The 21,211-nt window shown below is 49.9% G+C and overlaps 1 protein-coding gene across 7 annotated transcripts in view; it reads right to left on the minus strand.

The window, feature by feature from the left end:
• Window positions 1-408: 408 nt before the first annotated feature.
• MTSS1 (MTSS I-BAR domain containing 1) overlaps window positions 409-21,211 on the minus strand; it is a 159,380-nt gene continuing 138,577 nt past the window's right edge. For 2 of the 7 annotated variants that reach the window (XM_004265329.4, XM_004265328.4), the window contains 8 exons: window positions 16,732-16,889; window positions 15,417-15,524; window positions 14,046-14,143; window positions 11,544-11,763; window positions 6,679-6,873; window positions 5,227-5,400; window positions 4,712-4,874; window positions 409-3,320 (listed from right to left, as the gene is read on the minus strand). In XM_004265329.4, the coding sequence (XP_004265377.1) occupies window positions 2,620-3,320; window positions 4,712-4,874; window positions 5,227-5,400; window positions 6,679-6,873; window positions 11,544-11,763; window positions 14,046-14,143; window positions 15,417-15,524; window positions 16,732-16,889 (1,817 nt within the window). In that variant the 3' untranslated portion in view covers window positions 409-2,619. Of the gene's footprint in view, window positions 3,321-4,711; window positions 4,875-5,226; window positions 5,401-6,678; window positions 6,874-7,706; window positions 7,827-11,543; window positions 11,764-14,045; window positions 14,144-15,416; window positions 15,525-16,731; window positions 16,890-21,211 lie in introns of all 7 variants that reach the window. The other 5 variants (XM_012531456.3, XM_033419824.2, XM_033419826.2 and 2 more) reach the window with 3 other exon arrangements.

The following is a 21,211-nucleotide window of genomic DNA, read 5'->3' on the forward strand; positions in this document are numbered from 1 at the left end:
CTAAGAAGCACGCATTCAGCAAATAAGCATGGAGTTCACGGGGTTCTCAGGAGTGGAGTTTGATGGCATCCAATGTAGATGACACTTTGGTGACACTTATTTTGGAGGCAGTTTTCCAGCTTTGCTCCCTCTACCGTAGCTTGGATTGTCTGCAGACACAAAGGTAAGGGTAGCAGAACTCTAAATGTTTGAAGTTTCTTTTTTTAAGGGTAAAGCCATTTTTAAAGCTCAACCAAGCCCAGCTAGTTTTAGTTCTTGGTAACTCACTGTTTAGGCAACTAGTGTTCTTAAAATGCACAAAAATGATGTTGTCATCTTTCTAACTAAGCTCAATCTGAGTCTCAGTCCATTTTCTAACACTTCACTAAGACCTCCACCTGAATTTTAATAAGACTTGAAATGCAGGGCTTTTTTTTTTCTAGTGGTTCTTTATTTATAATGTAGGCTGAAGCAACTGATACAAGGTAAAAGGGAGACACGTTACACAATTGTTATTTATACAAGTTTAGAACAAAAAACTGCACAGGGAGAGGTCAACTCTCAGTACAAACTAGCAACTAAACCACAATAATTTACCTTTAGAAATGATTTCTTTATTTTTAGCTGTGACACTGCTTTTACAATATGCAAAAACACAAACAGAACTACCCAAGGCGTTTTGTCACATTCTTTCTACATTGAATTTGGCAACATTTTATATTAAATTTATTCAGATTATACTAACGTTTAAAAACTAAACAAGTGAAAAGCTGTACCAAGGTACAGTTACATCCATTTATTTGAAAGGTTTAAAATACCACTTTTATCTATCGTAATTACCTTGCAGTGATTTCTGCTTTTGCAAAAACCATCTCAAGCATCATATGCACAATGCATCAGCTACTTTTAGTCATCAAGATTGGTGGGCTAAACCACAGGCACTACTGTTGCTTATATTCTGTAAGTGGAGCTTGTTTTTCAAAGAAAAAAAGCTTAAACAATTTCTAATAATCATGCCTTTGCTTGAAAGCCGTAACATAAAATGTTTTTGAGCAATCACAGCAGTGTTAAATGTTAATATAGAGAACACTGACTATACAGGTACGTTTCTTTCACATCCAGTGCAGTTATGTATTAAAGCAGAAGATTATGTAATTGAAGATTGGAGCCAACAGAGATCTGCAGGACCCACCAGGCTCCTATTCCTTGAGAGGTTCGGTCCCAAACGAGCACTTTCAACTGACCCGAAGGGGCTGGCTTTTTTAAACACCATTGCATTCCTCAAACGTGGTCCCTTTAAATCTACACATCTCTGCTGGCTTTAGGGGATGGGCATTGTAACAAATTTAACTTTCACTTAGAAAAGACAGAAATCCATTCCAAAAAACACTGCCTAGAATACAAAAAAAAAGGGACAGTATGGTGGTCAGATTCCCAGTGACAGAAATAAATCCTCCTCTCTCCAATGTTTAGTGTGAAGCCAATTAACTGCCATTATTTAAAAGAAGATAAGAAAAACAAGCCTCCAGACTGGTAAACACATTGGCAAGTTGCCAGACTCCAAGCTGGTTACCCTTGTTAAATCCGCTCCAGTTTTTCCAAAACATTTGGGCTTTTCAACGCGCCCAGCCTGCTAGGCACAGTTAAGTAAAAGGCATTTGCTATATCTAAGAATTCCCTGCTATCAATCATTTTTAAATGTTTTCACATTTTTAAAACTGCCTTACCCTTCTGGATGTGTTTGGATTCAGTGAAAGTGGGTGTAACTAACAGACAGGTAACTGAAGTGGGGGGTTCTATGTCTACCCGGTGGCGGCAGCATGCACGGGACTGGAGGTGGGTGCTGTGTGCAGTCAGGAGCGATCGTGGGAGAAAGGAAGTCCTTAAACACCCTGCAGAAACAAACACTGCAACCCAGTGTGGCTTATTCGGATGCATTTACCATGAAGCTACTAGAAATTCAACCTACGAGGCTACTGTTAAATGTAACAGGATCGGCTGTGTTGACAGTGTGCCCCTCCCGCGACCCTCCCCCCAGTCCCAACACAGCCTCTACCATTTCCAGAGTTCCCTCACTCCTAATGTTGCGCATCAGCTGACTCCCGCTTTCCTCATTCCGAATGTAGTATACTTGAATAAGGATTTTTACCCCTTACCCATTTTGTTTGTACATTACACTAACTTGAATTTGTGTCTAAGCCAGACTACTACAATGCATCTACAAAAGCTTGCAGGAAAGAAAAGAAAAAAAGCTAAGTATAGTTATCCTTTTTTCTGAAATTACTACTTCGTGGTTCCCCTGCCCGACCTCCCCCCCCCTTATTATGCATTTAAAATTTTACAAAGACTTGTAAAAAATGGAATTTGGCACCTTCAGAAAAATCAAAAGGGAAACTTAAGATTAAAATGTGCAGAAAGAAAACTCAATACTTACAAATTAAAAGATCAAGGTTATGTCAGTTACATATGTTGCTTTTAATTCTTATCTAAAGGTGTCGAGTACTTTCAAAAGAGCTGTGTTCTGAGTTGCCTACAAAATCTTTTGTTTGATTACAGATTGGAATGGATCAAGACAAACTAGGTCTATTAATTAGACAGTTCGTTCCCCACTGGCAGCATTTCTTGTGAGCCTAAGAGAGCCTAAGTGAAGCGCGGGGCTGAGCGGTCGTTTGTCATGGTCTTCTTCAGTTTCACGCCCCTGCGGATGGCGTTCAGCATGTCTTCTCCTTGCGGGGCATCCCTTGGGCTCAGGTCTGCAGGGTCACTCTCTGGAATCTGGCCTGGGGAGGCAGTGGCACTTGGGGGATCCCTTTCCTGGTCTTCAGCCTCGCTTTCTGGAATTGCTTGTCTGTGCTCCTCGGGGATGCTCGGCTTCGGGCCTGGAAGAGGAGGGTTGACGGAGGCTTGGCCGCTCCACATTGAGGAGGGCATGCTGGTGCCACCCTGGGGGCCCTCACCCACGGACGGCGACTCGGGGCTGTGCTCACCCCGCTCCTCGGGCCCATCTGGAGGGGCTGACAACACCCCAGGGAGGTCTGGGACGGTAGGGGTCTTGACAGGGATCACAGGTGTTTTGATGGGGATGGGACCAGCTCCTATGGTCCCCCGGCGGACAGAAGGCTTGGTAGAAGGGGTCCGTCGGATGGTTGCAACCCCTGGGGTGACCATAGCAGGTCCGAGGTTGGTGGGGAGGCCAGCAGTTGAGGCTGGGCGCTTCGCTTGGAACATCCGTCGGTAGGACTGGCTGATGTCGCTGTTTCTCGGAATGGTGGAGGATTTGTCGAACTCCTGCTGATCTGCCTCCTGGTCACCACTTACAGAGAAATAATCGTAATCTGAAACTGATCATAGGATCCGATTAGAAATCGCCGAGGCAGTGGCTGTGCTCTTTGATTCTTTTGTGTTGGGCGGACAAAGGGCCCCAGAGGCCAGGTACTTCACCCGCAATCTCATCCCAAGCCTTCCGGGGTTTCCGGGCCAGGCTTAGCAGCCCTCACCATCTAAGAACTCCCTGACAGGGACCGTCGTTTCGTTCACCAAGGGAACGCTCAGCACCAAGAGCAGCGCTGGACACAGCAGGCCCGCACTCAAACACCGCTGAGCGGTGAAGAATGCAAAACCGCCAGGCCGCAGCGAGGCTACCTCTGAGCACCTCTGGGAGGAATAAAGGGGGTGGCAAGAGGAAATAACCTCTACAAGCCCTCCAGCCCGGAATTTGACTTGAGAGACAAGCCCCACACGGACCATCACAGACCTCACTACCTCCCTCATGATCAACTCGTTAGGCGAGGGCTAGAAAAGCAATGGAGCTACTGGTAACGAGTCTCCGAAAACAAGGCAGAGACAGGTTCCATCGGTGAGGGGTGCTCACTTTCTCTCCAAAAATGGGGTCACGTGGGAGGGGGAAGCATACAGACTGAACATCATAGAGCTCGTTTCTGAAGAGCAGCGCTCTGACGTTCGGGTAAGTTCTGTGTGGTGGGGTGAAGCTGTGTGCTGTATGAGGGGGTGGTCAGCAGCATCCCTGGCCATCTACCAGATGCCAGCAGCACGCCCTCCAGTTGTGACCATTAAAAATGTCTCTAGCCGTTGCCAAATGTCCCCTGGGCAGCAAAGTGGCCCTCCACCGAGACCCACTGTCCTAGAGACTTGGACTGAAGGACTGCTGACAGGCTTGGTCAGCTCTCATAGATCTTTCCTAGCGGCTGGCCTGCCATCTTGCTGGCTTGTGTGTGTGTGTGCTGGGGAGGGCGGTGAGGGAGGCAAGTTCATAGAGAATTTGGCTGGAGTTTGGGCTTCAGACTCTGACAGACCTTCGACTCAAACTCCAGCTCTGCTGCTTATTGTGTGAACTTGGGCCTCAGTCTCCATGTATGTAAAATGGGGATAAACAGGCTTGTGACATAAACGATTGTGAAGAATTAATGGGAAAATAAAGGAAGTGCTTGGTACAAAGTGCCAAACACAAATGATGTTATCATTAACAGCATCTGTCTGCCTTCAAATTGGGACATCCCTGTAACCCTGATGGTGAGAAACCAAGTTGTGAAATCTGGCCACTTTGCTGCATGGCAGTGACCCGACAACTACAGACGAGCCCTCCAGAGCATTCCAAGATGCTCTACTGTGGCTGGACGGACTCTCGCACGTCTGCCTCCTCCCAGCGGGGAGGGCCCCCTTCCTCACCTGGCACTGCTCAGGAAGCCCGGCTGGAAAGCTCAGGCTCTCCTACCTTGGGAGGGGATGGTGTCCTCAGAGCAGCAGGGGGTGGTGGTCTGGGTGCTGTAGCCGCTGGAGCACTGAAGCGAGTCCCGGCTGCTCCTCTGGGTGTCAAGCTGGAGGCCCCGAGACAGGGCCAGGGCCAGTTCCTCACAAGCCTCCATCTCCTCTCCAGGCTGCAGGTGGGAGGAGAGAGACAGATGAGCCACCGGGGCCGCGAGTTCCCTGTCTGATACCCCCAGAGCCTTTCTGCACTCCTCGTCCAGTGGGGGCCTCAACAGGACTCCTGTTCTGCTCCCGTGACCACCACTGTCTGTGGGCCCAGGGGGCCGCCAACTTGCTTGGACCCTACCCAGGCTCTAGAAAGTTCTAGAGTCTAATTCCCATACAAGACCTTCCCTGGGGGCCTTCTAAACGCTGTAACAGGGAGTAGGGGAAAGGGGCTCAGATCCCTCCAGTTGCTGGCCAGCACGTGGCCCCCGCCAGGTCTCGAGGGGCCCAGCCAGCTGTAGAGAACAAGAGCGTCACCCTGGCGGCGGCCGACACGGTCATGCTCCGCGGCCTCTGAGCCTCCTCGGCAGCGGTGGGCGTGCCTCCCGCTGCGACGGGGCCTCCACCGCTGGGATCTGGCTCTCGCTTGTCTTTGCGGCGCTGAAGGGTGTTCACCAGAGGCTGATCGTAAGGTCCTGGCTTGGCCCAGTCCTAAGTGGAACAAGTGTGGTCAGGTGCCAGGGCCTCTGCCTCCACCGGGAGGCCACAGAAGCCTCCAGACAGCTGCCCGCCCACAGAAGGTAGCTGGTCCCCTCGGGGGAAGCTCAGGCTGGGACAGGCCAGCAGCCCCTCCTCTGCCCTCACCCGGCACTAGAAGAAGGGAGCAGAAAATCCTCTGGGGGTCCCTTGGGTACCTGCCCTTTCCTCACATCCGCCCAAAGACTGAAAACCCGCAACAAGGGGGCAGGTAGCCTGAGGGACACTCTTAGTTACAGCCATCAAACAACTGACCAACTGCCTATGGTGTCTGAAGGCACCGGCCAGTGGAGAGCACATCCCCAGGGACCAGGCCCTCCCTTCCCATGTCTGGGGCCCCCCGCTGGGGCCTAGCAGCTCAAATGACCTCACTCGCCTGGAGTGGCCACCAGGGGGCGCTAAAGGTACTTCAGCCACTCTCCCTGAGGCTGAACCTCACTTCTGGGAAACTGCCCCAAAGGGCGTTTCAGGATGTACTCTCTGAGGTCCTCACAGAGGAAGGGAAGGCCCCTGGGCCAGAAGAAAGATTCTGAGGGGTCCGCACCACTTGTGAGGGAGGCAGTCAAGGCCTGCTCGAGATGGCGGGCCGCCTAGGGGCCTACTATTCAAGTTAGGGACCTCCTCTCCAAATAAAGGTAGAACATCCTCCTGGCATCAATCAGACTTGCTAGGAAATAATATAAAAACTTTTCGTTTTTATATTAAAGCAAACATGTTTTAAGACTAAAAATAAAGTCTGCAGGTACTTTTAAGATAAAACATAATAAGCCAAACCGTATTTTGGGGCATGGTTCTGTTACCATGGCCCAGTAAGGGTTTAAGGGAACAGTCTGGGGAACATGGCCGAGGAGGAGAGTCCCTCCCTGGTAACAGTGACACCCTCAGGAAACCCCCAGGAGGGCAGAACTTGGACTTACAACTTGGGAGCGACTTCCCTGCAATGCCGCATCTGGGTCTACTGGGGTCTAACAGGGGTTAACTGGTCTCCTAAAGGGAGCTCCTCCAATCTCAGCTCCGTGTGGACATACCCGTCTCAGCGCTGCCTGCTGCTTTCCGGTTCTCCCCAGTGGGAATTTACTTAGGGAGGAGGTGTTATGGGGAAGAAGGCAGAGTGTGAGAGGAAAGGGGTGGGGTGGGGTGGGGTGGGGTGAGAATCGTGGGGCAGCAGGGGGGTGAGCACAGAGGCAATGAGGGACGGGGGAGAGGGCGAGAGGAGGGCGGAGAGACACAAACCTTCCAGCTAGGGATCTGAGATGACGGGAACATGCCGGGCCCAATGGTGTAATAATGAGCGTAGTCTGGAAGGTGGACAGAGGTGGCCCGAGGGAGCAGGCGGGAGGCGGGCAGGCAATGAGGGAAAAGGCTCGCCCCTACGGGCCCCACGTGGGGCTCGCTTGATAAACTATAGTGAGAAAACCCGTTAGACAACTGGAAACAAACAAAAAAAGGGAGGAAAAAAGGGAAAAAAAATTAATATAAGAGGATGAGTGTGGAGATACAAGATGGCATTGACATTCAAGGGATGGGGGAGATCTGAATATCTGCAAATAAAACAAACATCAGGGCTCTGCCACTCATGGATGGTCCAGGATGCGAGAGAAAAGCGCTAGCTACGGTGCAAACAATGCCTGCATATCTGACACCAAGTATTCAGTTGGGGAAATATTTTATCTACATTTTAGAATAGTTTGGAAATGATCCGTGTCCCTAATGGGTGATGCTCTCAATGGTTTTCGATTATTTCACTAATAATTTCACAGTGACGGTGATTCGCTCATCTCATTGTGCAAATTTTAAAATTCAAAAGCGTCAACTGAAAGCTGTTCAGTCCAGGTTTCCAAAATCATCACTGTTCAGGAGATTCCAAATCAGGGTGAAGGGTGGGGTGATGGCAACTAAAAGGCAGGAAAGCACACAGCCTCTGACGCAGTGAAGTGTCACATCCAAGGGCACGGTGAAGAGGCGGCCATGGTGGGTGGGGTGCAGGGGAGGGGAAGGGGGGGAGACGGATGGCCATCCATGTCCTGGGAAGAAGCCTTCACACCTCCGAGTTCCCCATACCCCTTTCTCTCCCTCTGGACGACCGCAGGGTCATTGCTCAGGGCCAGGCACCCATTCTGGAAAAAGCCCTCAGTCCTGTCCCTCCCTCTGGCCCCAAGAGGGGCCACGCTTGGTGGAGATTTTGAGTTTCCAGGTTCCTGCGGCTGTGCGGGGAGCAGCTGGCAGGGGATGGGGGAGAGGCTGGGACCCCAGCCGGTCACCTTCTCTGTGGACGCCCAGGCGCCCATGGTGGAGCCTGAGCTGACTGAGGTAGGCGAGCTGCACTCGCTCACGGACTGGCAGGTTTCCGAGGCTTCAGAGGAGGCCGAGCTGGACGAGTTCTGCAGCCGGGGAGGGGCCACACACCACCGAAAAAGGACGGTCATAAAAAATAAAAAGATGGGGGGGGCAGGAGGGGAGAAGGGCACGCACGGAGAGACAGACATGCATACAGAAGAGGGAAGGATGAGAGAAGCAGAGGGTTAGGGTTACTTTTTCCCCCAAAGCTGCACCAACACAGAGGCCTCCAAGCCCTGGAAAGGAAGCATGAGACCCAGCGAGCCCCAGACCTGCCGGACTGCAAGGCCCCCAGAACCCCACCATCTGTGTGTGTGCCTGGTTCAGGGGAGTGTGGTCAAGGCGCTGGACTCCCTGTGTTCTCTAGGGCCTTTCTTCCTGTGCCATAGGCCCAGGGCCCAAGGGATGCCATGACTTTTACATCTCTCAGGTGTCCAGGCGTTATTGCAAGAGGACTGACCCCCAACTTGGGTTTTTGCTCCATGTCTGCCTAGAATGGCCCTAATTCCTGGACTCACTTCCTTCATCCCATGCAACTTCTGGATGTGGGTGGCTTCCAGCTATGAAGCTGCATCTTCACAAGACATGATTTTAGGTCTCTCTGCCTGGGGAGTGATTCTGAGGTTTGAGGCAGTGAATCCCAGTGGTTAGGGCAATGTTTCCAGTGGCCGCATAGGGAGAAATGAAGCACCCTGGCGACCTCTGGGACATCACGGAAAGGAGGTCTGGCTTGCGAAAACATCTCTTCAGCCTGATTTTATTAACCATCCAGTCCCTGCCAGTCTCCCGGTGTCGGCCAGGGAAACCGCTCCCAGCTCCTAACCTTCAGCAGAGGCAGAGACTGCCTGTTAGCTCACCACTACATCGTGACATTCTGGTCCTGTCCTGGCATGTGGCAGGTGTTTAAAAGTGCTGAATGGATGAGTGACAATGACCATCTCTCTTCCATGTAACTGGGTCCCCCAGGATAGTGCTTTGGGCCCACCCAGGTATCTGCTTTAAGTTTTCTTCACTGTTAACTGCAATCTCATCCCATTTGTATAAGGAAGTCTGCGTCTTCTCTACTATTTCCCTGGAAGTGTCCCTGTATTCACTGGCAAGGAAGCCAGATCCGTGTTTCTGTCCACCCCTTTCACCCGCCAAAGAAATGTTCCTACAAAAGGACAGATCCTTAGCCTCCCATCCTGCAAGAGCAAGATACTGAAAAGGCATTCCACAATGCATGCAGCTCCGAGGAGCCCAAGCAAGGCCAGGCCCCGTGGTGGAGGTTCTGGCCACTTCCCCAGCTCGGTGTCTGGTTAGCCATCCAGGATCTGAAGTCTGAAGGTTCAGATTGAAGTCTTTTTTCTGCCACTTCCCAGTCAAGGAACCATGGACTTAATCTCTCTAAACCTCAAACTTTTTTTCATCTTTAGAATAGGGATTAATAATATCTATCAGATGAAGATTAAATGAGATATTGTGTGTGTGTACCTCTGTATATAGTGCTTAGTCAACTATAAATAAAAATCAGTTATCACTGTAATTTATCAGGACTATTTATTTTGGTTCCTGTAACTCAAATGTGTTCAATTTGAAAAAAGAACCAGTAAATCACCCCAGGACTGCAGGTTCGTATTTTCTTTTGACTTCTACTCATTTTTTTCCTGAAGAACTCCTTGCCTTGATGGAGTGAACGGTTCTAGGCAGGAGCCTAGCTGCACACGTGGTCCATGACTCCTGGGCACACATGGCATAATTTGAAAAGAGCAGAGTGGAGGAAAACGGGAGAATTCTGAACACATCCTGCCACGTGGCATCCACTTGCATCCGTGTACCTGAGGGATCGCCCCCTTTCAGACGTTTGCTTCCTTCCTCCCACCCAAATTAAGGTAACACTACTTCCTCCAGGAGACTGTACCTACCCTCTGGCCTGTGTGATGTGTACAATTTCCTTAAATTTCCCCTCTGCTTTAGAAGCAGCTGTAATGCCTTTTTTAAAAAATAGAATTCTCAGTTAAATTTTGCAGTATCCCTGAGTTTATTAAAACTACCCTGGAGTTGCTAGTCAAGCATATCTTGGGTACCGGCTTTCAGATTTCAGTAAATCCCAACAAGCTGCCTTCCGCTTCCCTCGACATTACTGGAGACAGAAAGCCCGCTTCATTCAGCCTGACCCACACACGCACAGCAAGGCTGGAACACACAGCTTCTTTTTTTTAGAAAGCAGTGTCAGTGCACAATACTCTGTTAATGTGTCAGTTGTTAGAAACACACACAGAATGACGCTGCACATTAGAAAAGCCTTTGAGGAACCGCAAATCCCTGCTCCCCCTCTGACCACTCTCACTCTCTGCTTGCAAGACATGCAGGTGCTGTTTAGCGCCACACATAGTGGGGACGGACAGGGGACAGGTGGTGACCCCTCAGAGACTGAGCCAAAGCACCCCAAGCACATCAGGACTTAAAGCTGCGGCTCCTGGCTCCAAGCGTTTCCATTCGAAATTGAGTGTCGACCCCAGGAAGACAGACAGAGGCCACAGTCCCTGGGGACGGCTGTAAAATGCCAAAAGGAGCACCGGGCTGAGCAGCTCTGGGTTCACCGATGTCAGCCATGTCAGGCGAGTGACCTAGGCTCCCAAAACACCTCAGATGCTTCTTCTACGTAGAGTGCTCCCCAGAACACTCTGCCAGGGGCACCTTATGGCCAGGGCGGTGCAGAAAGGGTGCTGGACCAGTTGCCAGAAACCCTGGTTCCAGATCCTCAACCTGCAGGTCACATAACTGTGCAACTCGGGCAAATTCCGTTACATCTCTGAGCCTCCATTTCCACACAAAACAGGGGTAACAACACTCTGCGTGGCTGTTGGCAGGACTACACAGTTAACACAGGCAGACGCTCCTAGGATGGTGCCCGGCACACAGGAGATATTTGGTGACTGTCAGGCAAATTGGATACCTGGATGAACAAGACAAGCACGTGACCTTCTGAATCCCAAGGAGCTTGAACCAAAGGCTGTGGTCAGCCTCAAAATGTCCACGACGGGCTCGGAGCCACCATGCTCCCCAGCGGATGGTGCTGACAGGCACCCTAGAGGTTCACGTTTCCCAGTGTCTACAGGTCAGGTCGTGCTGCTTATTAATCTAGAGGCCAACCCACTGGCACAAAAAGAGGACAGAGGGGAGCAGGTGAAGGGTGTTCCAATGCCCAGCTCCTGCCTTCTGCTCTGGCTGGACCCACTGGGCTGGGCGCCTAGCGCCATCTAACCCAACTGTGGTCAGAGACTCAACACCTCCCCTGCTCCCAGGAGCAAGGTGCCAACGGAACTACCTGCATGGGCTCTGAGGATGCTTTCTCATTCTCAACACAAATTGATAAAACGAAGCTGAGAGTGCCAGGGCAGGTCTCCAAGGCACTGTTCAGCGACAGAATCTCCACCCCCATTGGCAAATGCCCATTAATTACTACATCACGCTAAGCCGGGCACTTACAGGGACGCCAGGGAGTGGCCAAACCTCTTTGAGTCTGTGTACATGTGAAACCTCCCCAAATCAATGCAGTGACTCAACCATCACCGGCATAATGATCGTAAGCTTCAACCCCCCACTTACGGTATCCTTCCCTTTAGGAGAGCAGCTCCTCTAGAGATGAGAAATTAAACCAGAGGTTTCCCGTCAGAAGACAGGGGTCTGTCCAAGCCCAGGTCCCTCTCTGGTTCCAGCCACTGAGGGTGGTCCAGACCCCAGGTGCTGCGGCTGCTTCAGGAGCCAAGGACCCTTACCTGGTTGGGGGCCTCCGGCGGCATGGGGGATGGCGACTTGGACTGGAAGGCGTCCTGGGAGATGAACCCTGAGTCATGGGAGGACACGCTGGACAGCCTCACAGGCGCCTGCTGGGCCAGGCTGGAGCCGCGGTAGCGGTAGTGGGAGCTGGGCGAGTGCGAGTGGGAGCCGTGGGAACCGCTGGACCGCGAGTCGCTGCTGTTGACACTGTTCAGGCTACTGCGGGGGCAGCGGGGGAAGGGGGACAGACGACACGGGACGACAGGGGAGAACATCATGCAATCAGCCCCCGGCCCCAAGAAGCAGTGCAAACGGCGAGCCATGTTTTCTAAACACCCAATCGTTAAGCTAGTAAACAAAAGTGTTTTCCTGTGAGCAAGGGGGGGGAACACCAGCCACAGAGACTCAGTTCTCCGACGGCACAACGAGGCGTCCTTAGGATGGAGGCCCGTGATTCTAAAGCTCTGCTCTGTCACCTGCCACCAAAGCCAGGGGACCCGATGTCCGCGGCACGAAAAGGGCTCATCTCATCTGCTCGCAACAACTGTGACCCTGAAGCCAAAACCGCTAAGGCTTCAGCATGACCCGGTTGGAACACCCAAGCGTCTCCTTTCGATGGACCATCTGGGTCCAGGAAACCAAAGTCAACCCGGCCAACCATCGCTCGGCACCCAGAGACTCCTCAAGGAGTCCCCCGTACAGAGTATCAGCAAATCGACTCTCTTTGTGTCCATGTGTTTTACATTTTATTTACAAAGTTGGTGCTTTAATGAATGGCTTGACCCTGAACACAGGTGTTTCTCTGTTAAAATACCTGTGGGCCCGGCAAACAGAACACCAGGCAAGAGGCAGGCAGTTTTCAGGGACTAAAGGTCATCAATCTAAGCTGTTTGCTTCCAGGATGGAGCAGTAAACAGGATTTCAGAAAATGACACATGCCCTCTGGTGTTCTGTCTGCGTTCCATTTCCAGTCGTAAGAGACAGGTCCTACACTCTGTCTAATCACTAAGATTACGAAACCCAGAAAACTGGACAAAGTCTTGTGGTCCAAACAAGCAGAGATGACATACAAGAGCAGCTGCAGAAGCATCAGAAGGCGTGAAATAAACAACCCAGCCTGGGATTAGGATGTTTGTGGTTTCTGCTCCTAAACCCGCAAGAGATTCTTGTCAAATTTTGCAAACTCGGACAGCTAATAAGGTAGTCTAGGGCTGCGTAACTGTTCTATACCAGAATTACTGGTTCCAACAGATATAGGGCAGTGTGCTGGAGGGAAATCACTGGGGACATTTGCCAGGGACAATTATCATGCTTTTTTGCTTTTCCCCCAGTCAGCCAGAGGAGGGCACTTGGACACTGACAACAAAGCTCATTGCAATTCCACTGCAGCAAGCTCAGAACTGGTGGTGTCCGTGTGACATGATTTTCTATTGAAACTAAAACTGTAGAAAGAAATGATACGTATGCAGCTTTGTTTTACACTAATCGAGATAGAGTTTTCTTGGTTACCAAACAAAAAACGTCCTCAGTAAAAAACGTAAGTAGATGTGTCATACACACGAACACACACGCAGCGCACAAAGGATGACAAGAAACCAACCTCTTCAGGTTGCTGAACGTCAGGATAAGCATCTTAAGCCTGAACTTCCTGCTCCGTGTACACTGCACAAGCTCAAATATGAAATGAAACACACGCACACATGTGTAGAGAGAGATTACCAGACACAGATTCGGCAGATCTATCCTGCTCTTTACTCTCAACGCTAATTCACAGGAAGTGGGAATTTGTTTGGCTTTGAAAAGTCAAAGAAAAAGATTAGCAGGTGAAGTGTACCAAGGAAGGAATGATGCACAAGGATGTTTCCACACTCACGGGAAGAGAATAAACTTGGCGGTCAGCAAGCCAAGAATGGTGCTCGACAGAAAACTGCCAGGAAACAGCGTTGCCAATGGCAGAACTATTCCAATGGATTCTCGCTGTGAGTCACTAGGTAACGCTAGTGCTTCACAGAGCAGTGATGGGAGTGGTGGGAGTGGTTAACAGATCAAGAATTCTATTTACTTTATGAAGCCCTGAGACCAAAACTGGGGGGCAAATGAGGGCATGAGCCACTGTTACTGCCTTCACTTGTTCTGGCGACAGCAAGATGAGTCTGCACAAGAATCAACCTCTGTCTGCCCTTTTTTTTAGCCCATGTGCTTCTTACTCTGCTAAACAGGAAGATCCAATGCGAATTCGTAAGATGGGAAAATCCGTACAACGTACACTGAGTGAGAAAGCTGTGGCCACTGGTCTAAGACCTGATGGGATTTTCCTTATGACCCGAAACTAATCCAGAGACTAAAGAGTGAGACAAAAATCATGATGGGATCCTTTCACCTGATCACCATTTCCTGTTTCAAATGAGCCATTTTAGAGTTCAAGACTGACTCTAATGCTCACATTAGCATAAAGAAAAATGCTGTGTCCCTGAAGCAGTGGCCCAGCCGGCCTCACTTACCTGCAGACACTTGATTTGCGGGACATGGTGGTGCTGGGGGAAGAGGGTGGAGTCTGGTACGACCAACTGTAATCAGAACCTTTCAAGTCCAAAATCACCTAAGGGGACAGAGCCAGGAGGGTAAGCAAGGTGTTGAGAAGCGAAACATTATCTGTCCAATCTTAACAGCCATCATAACGTCGAAATTCTGCCATCATCGAGGAGTGGGGATCAAAGAAAAACATGTTGTTAAGATTTTTTTTTTAATTAAAGAATCATAGTACCAATCCATCAACATCACAATCCTTTTTCTGAGACAAGCAAAAATATAATTAATGCGAAGAGGGGAGGAAAACCACGACATATCCGTCAAAAAAGAAAGAGAAAGATTTACAGTTAGTTACATTAACAAGTTATAAGAGCCACTTACACCCAAGGTTAGAATTTGTAGGGTTTTTGCTTATACCACCACATAGACAATAATGGTTTCAGGATGTGTTGATCTTATTACATCTTAGCTACCTGATATTCAGTGGTCACTTGTGCCCCGTTTGACCCTTAAAACCTGTCAGAATCAAGAGAAACCAATTCTTTCACAATTACTTCTACATCTGTCTCCCTCACTTGACAAAGCTGTTTGAGTATAAGGTCTACCTTCCATTCATACAGTAGGTGCTCAATAAATGTCTACTTACTGAGTGAATGCCTGCAGGCTATAGTCTGATAAACACAATTTCATAGGATGGAAAATATAAGCTCCCAAATTTGTCTCCCTAGTTGGCTCCCAAGGCAGTGATAAGAATTTTATACAAAAGGCAAAGGCCAGCACATGATTTATCACCTGTTCACCCAAATATGTCTCTTCCCACTGGATACAGTGTTAATGTCACATGAACCAAATGAATCAACATTTAAAAAGTCACCTTTTTCATAAGATAAGAGAAATCCTCATGCACTACATACTTAGAATGGGAGAAATTCAGTAAGAATGATTCACAATGATGACCAAGATACACCACTGTCATGTCCCTAGCAGAGTTTATTTCTAGAGGGTCAGTGAACACATGGTTAAGAGCATGGGTTCTGGAAATTGACAGCTTGGTTTAAGTCCCAGTTTTACCAGTAACTACCTGATTAAGTGACTTTATCTCTCAGTGCCTCAAGGTCCTCCTCTGTAAAATGGGGATAATAGTAGATGAAGTCTATGTAAAGAGCTTAGAGCAGAGCCTGGTACACAGTAGGTGCTGTATAATGACTAAGGAAGATGATTACTATGCTTCACAGTGTAAAACATGAATGTTATTTAAATGAGATATTGCTGCAAGGAACCCTCAGGGCCTTGAACCTTTGTCTCTTTGGCTTTCTCTCCCACGCTTACCCCTTGACTCCTACCTGTTCACTTGAAGAGGGCAGCTTGTGAGGGTCCATGGTCAGGCTTTTCAGATCTTCTGATATGGTCTGCAGGTGAGTTATTTCCCCTAGCATTGAGATTTCTTCTTCCTGAAAGTAATTCACAACCTGTTATAAGTGACTCACTTTATCATCTTGATCCAACTGTTTTTATTAGGGACACTATCTAACACTTTCAGCTTTTCAGAAAAGGCATGCAGGGACCGATGCATCTTTGCCGAAGCTATTACCAGCCCTTTTTTGGAGGAAGTGGAGAGGAAAACGAAATCAGCCCCAATCATGGAGAGACCTGTGCACCTGGGACAGGGGTGAACGAGCCACAGCCAACACGTGGGCCTTCCTCGAAGTGTCTGGGGGCTGGCGGGCCTGCTAGGGTGGTCCGCCTGTGTGTCCTCACGGGATCCTGCAGCACAGCCCCTCTGCAGGCCACGACTCGCCCTCCCCACCCCCGAAGTCACTCGGCTTCAGTGGATGGCAACTATCTGGAGATGCTTTGGTCCAGATCTGATAGCCCTTTGTGACAGCACATGTGTGTTCACTGGAGGTTAACTTCCCCCTTCTTTCTTGGTTTTTTCCACCAACGTAATCAATGGCAAGTGAGGCAGGAACGGGGGGACTATGGAAGAAACAGCCATTCACGTTACCAATGCACCAAGCTGCAGCTGTGGGACCAGGGAAGCACGAGTCAGGGAAAAGTGCTACGCTCGGGGGAAGAACTCGGATTTGGGCATCTTGCTATGGCTGAGCAGAGGGAGTTGGGGCACTTCTACCAGCTTCAAGAACACCTACAGCGTAGGTTTTCAAGGCATGCAGCCGATTTACTTAAAAAATAAGTCTGCGTTGATTCACTGCGGCTTTTCCCATATTAACCTCACAGTCACTCCTTGGCATTCAGCTTGGTCAGTGGGTCTCAAAAGCAGCTGGAGGACTTGTTTAAAACCCAGATGACTGGGTCCTCACCCCCAGAGTTGTGGATTCAGTAGGGCTGGGTTGGGCCTGAGCATGTAGGTTTCTAACCAGTTCCCAGGTGCTGCGGCTGGCCTGGGGAGCACACTTTGAGAACCACTCTGCAGGGCCTTCTTGACTTGGGGAGAAAAGGTAAGTGGAACCATCAGTGCTTAGAACATAGAGTGGGCCATGCAGCCATCAGCAACTTGCAGACAACTATTCACCCATAAAAATGACTCCACCATCACGATTCCTGACACACTGCAGCTTCTTAATGCCTCCAGGATAAATAAGGAGGCTCTCCTCCAAACTGCCAGTTTATGCCTTCTGGAACTTTCCACCAACTCACAATCACGGGCCGCAGCATAGAGATGAAGGTGCAGAACCGGCCACGTTCTTCGATCAAAGCCTTCCGGACTGCCTGCTTTTCTGTTTCTTCCAACAGGAGATACTTATCGTTGACGTCTTGGAGCGCGCTGTCCAACTGGGGCTGGATGTCACCTCGCCCTGCAAACGAAACAAAGCCCCAAGCTTGGCATGCTGAAACACCAGCTCCTGGAACCAATGCCCTCCTCCCTCAGGTCTTGCTGGAGTAGAAACCACAATCTTCCAGGACTTTTAAAAAGTATGTATTTATACCCAGAAAGGATTTAAAGAAGCTGTTTTTCTAGGGCCAGCCACTTCCAATTTCCAATGCCCAAAGAGCACATTTATCCTGGTTTATTCACGACAAGTAAAATTTCCTGGGGTAGCTCGTCCTGACCTGCATTCTGAAGAGGCTAAGGGATGAACAAGGTGAGGGCCTATGGATGTTTCCAAAAATGGGCACAAGCTGGCTTTGTTGGGTCATCCTCAATGAAAGAGCCTCTGTTTAGACAGAAGTTTCTGTCCCGGAATACAAAGGTGGCAGGCATCAGCTCTCTTGGCTCTGGGGGGCCCCTGGGACGCCCTGGCAGTTACTTTAATTCCCTAGTGGAGAGTCCTGAATGCCCTTCCTGTAGAACAAGCCCAGCAGCAGAAACAACTGCAGTCAGGTCTCTGCTGGTGGAGGACTGAAGGGGGCCTGGGTGCGGAGCCTGGCCCATGCCCGGGAGTCATCTGGCCCTGTCCACACAGCCCGGTTATGCAGAGGCACCCATTTCTAGACTTGTTGACAACTCTAGAACTTGGTGAGGCAACTATCTTCATAAAGTCTTATTTGAATGCAGCCATGCCCATTCATTTACAGGTTATCTATACCCGCTCTCGTCACAACTGCCGAGTAAAGTTGTTGTGACACAGACTGTTTGGACCCTGGACTGAGAAGGTTTACAATCTGGCCTTTTACAGAAGTCTGTATAAACATGGGCAAACAGGCACTGTGTCAGAGGGCATGGCTACTGTAAACGTGATCTGGGGACAAGAAGGCAACTGTCCCCGAGACCAGCTCCTGAGCTTCCACACTGGGCTCCCATGCTCACCTACCACCTGAACCAGAGGAAGAATTTCTAAACTCCTTCAGGACGGAGGCTTGGACTCTCCGAGCCCAGCCCCCAGTGAAATGCCACCTGTGTATACAAGTACTCAATAGGTGTTTAACAGGTGTATACAACAAGTACTCAATAGATGCTTTAAACAGAATATTGGAGTGGAGGGGCAGTAGGGGTTATCCAAGCAAACCTGCTCCCAGTTCAGAGGAGGTGGAGACCTAGAGACGGGGAGGGGCTGTCCAGGGCCATTCAGGGGGGCAGGCAGAGTCAGGGCAGAGCCCACACGGCCTGACCCTCTGACACTGGACCCCTCCTCCTCCTCCGCCGGCTGCCTCAAGCCGAGGGACTGGATTCCACTCGCCTCCTGGGAAGGGGCCTGACCGGTCACCACGTGCCCCTCCTTAACAATGCGAATGCCATAGAGCCTGTCTGAGGCCTGTTAGGAACCGGGCTGCACAGCAGGAGGTGAGCGGTGGGCGAGTGAGGGAAGCTTCATGTGCTGCTCCCCACCCCTCCCCATTGATCCCCGTCGCTCCCTACACCTCCCCATCGCTCCCGTCGCTCGCCACCCCTCCCCACCGCTCCCCGTCGCTCCCCACCCCTCCCCGTCGCTCCCCACCCTCCCCGTAGCTCCCCACTGCTCCCCGTCACTCCCCACCACTCCCTGTCTCTCCCCGTCGCTCCCCACTGCTCCCCACCGCTCCCCGTCGCTCCCCACCACTCCCCATCACTCCCCACCCCTCCCCGTCGCTCCCCACCCCTCCCCATCGCTCCCCACCCCTCCCCGTCACTCCCCCGTTCCACCCCATTGCTAGCATCACTGCCTGAACCTCCCTCCCCAGCCCCTGTCCATGGAAAAATTGTCTTCCACGAAACCAGTCCCTGCTGCCAAAAAGGTTGGGGAGCGCTGCTGTAGAGAACACTAAATGCAATGTGTTATTTGGTTTGAAAAAGTAGAGGGTCAGGGAAAACTGCCTCGTATGTAGGAATATATTCTGTATTTTCTCACAAGTAGATGAGAAAGCTTCATTTGGAAACAGAGGCAGTCAGGTGTCAACAACATCCAACTAGCAAAAGTCACTGGATTTTTGGCAGGGGTTAAGTCCTAAGTTAGCACAAAAGGGGACTATCATGGGCAGTCAAAGGTCACCCTCGAAACCGCCTTAGATGGCATTCAAGTATAGTCCGTGCTCTGTATGTGGAGCCCTCACTAGTCAGGTGAGCACAAATGTATGCTGGGTACAGCAATACACAGTGTTTAATTCTATGCTGGAGGGATTTTATCCAACGATTACATTACATGAGAATTTGCTCTGAGAAGTTTTGCTGTACTTTCAAGGTGACCCACTCACCCATTCCTCCACTCAGTCATCGGTCACCATCTCCCATCCTACACCCCCCATAATTCTACCAGTTTTTCCAGTTTCTCTACCATGGTCACTGTTTCCATTCCTTCCGCCAGGATGCCAGAGAGCCACCCTCCCACATTACCTGGCCCCTGAGTCACAGGTTTCCCAAGTTTTTAGTGGACAAGACACTTGTCAAAGCATCCTCCCATTCTCCCAGGGGACTTGCAGGGAAGCAAGGGCTCCCTCTTGACACAGGCCTCATGGAGGGTGGGCGGGTGGGTGCACCTCCAGCCCCATGAGATTGGGAGTTTTCTCTATTTTTTTTTTTGGCCACGCAGCACGCTGCCGTCAGGGATCTTAGTTCCCCGATCAGGGATCGAACCCAGGCCCTCAGCAGTGAAAGCACGGAGCCCTAACCACTGGACCACCAAGGAATTCCCCAGCATTTTAAAATAGAGGAAACTCTGGGAATTCCCTGGAGGTCCAGTGGTCAGGGCTCCATGCTTTCACTGCGGAGGGCCCGGGGTTCGATCCCTGGTCGGGGATCTAACATCCTGCAAGCCCTGCGGCAAGGCCAAAAAAAGTTTTTTTTTAAATAAATAAAATGCTGACTTGCGCAGATGAATCCACATACACCGAATGTGTACATGATACAAGTCCTCTAGTAATGAAACTCCCTGTCTCTCTGCAACCTGCCAAACAGCCTGGCCAACCCCGGGCCCTGCAGGTGAGGCCACATGCTTGCGGCTGCTCCAGAGGCCTCCTTGTAAGCCTCTCAGCCTCTCCAAGGATGCTCCAACTAAGGAACCACAGAGGGCTGCAGACCAAGTCAGCACGTTCTTAACTCCAGAGGAGGGAGGTCTGATGATGGTAGCAATTTCTTTCAATACCAACTTATAACTGTAAGAAATTGGGGAGGTATCTTTACGTCCTTTCACAAGTTACAAGGCACACACCTATCTGTAATTAATGACACTGACTTTTAAAAATACACTGACATAGGAAAGCAAAGTGACTAGACCCAAGTGTTACCTAATCTGGTAAATATAAGCTTAAATTATTCTATGATTAGTCAAGTTATTTTCAATGTGTATTATGTTATAACTAAAGGACTTCCAAATTGTAGTATTCTAAAATAAGTATAATCTATAAAGACTGCTATAATTATAGTGAGTACATTTCCATGTGGGATATATCATACCCTAAAAACACAATGTTTATTTCTTAAATTCACTAACACAACATGTAATTATATTTATTAAAAAACGACTGTGGAAGAAATTATTCCATGTCCCTGTTGGATGTACTGGTTTTAAGATACAGTCATCTTTCTAGATCCACAAATTCAGAGTTGTATTGGCACTGACTTAATATACAAAAACCTGTTCATTTCCCTCCCATCAGCAATGCGAGGAGAGCCACTGCCGATGACCTCAGTACAGGTCCTGGCCATGCCAGCTCCCACATGGACTTGACCCTGTCACCTATTTCACCTCTGCTACTGCCACCCTCACTGTGCCACCTTGATCTCTCACCTGGACAGCTCCATCAGCCCCTAATAGGCCACCCTGATTGCATTGAGACCAGCTCGCCCAGAACAGCCCCAAATTCCTTTCAAAATGCAAATCTTATCACTTTTCAGTAGCTCCCATTGCTTTCAAGAAAAGTCTAATGTCCTTAACATGGCCTGTCCTGCAAGGCATGCGTAGGTCAACTTCTTAGACCACCCTCTGCCTTTCCTCCTCCCCTCCTCTGTCCACTTCCCAGGCGCTTCTCCAGGGTCTGGCTCCATACCTACACATCCACTCTCCCTCCCCACCTGTCTAGCACCTGTTCACCCTGCAGGTCCCGGTTCTTCACGAAAGCCCTCCTTGAACTCTTTCACCAGACTAAATCCTCTTACTTGATTCTCAGAAGTTCCTTATACACAGCCTTCACGACACTCCTCCCAATTCTAAGTTTATCTTTATTTCTCCAGTTCTTTGATGGATGGCAGTCTCCCCTACTGATC

This window comes from Orcinus orca, chromosome 17, assembly GCF_937001465.1.
Source record: "Orcinus orca chromosome 17, mOrcOrc1.1, whole genome shotgun sequence".
In the NCBI taxonomy this organism is placed as follows: domain Eukaryota; kingdom Metazoa; phylum Chordata; class Mammalia; order Artiodactyla; family Delphinidae; genus Orcinus; species Orcinus orca.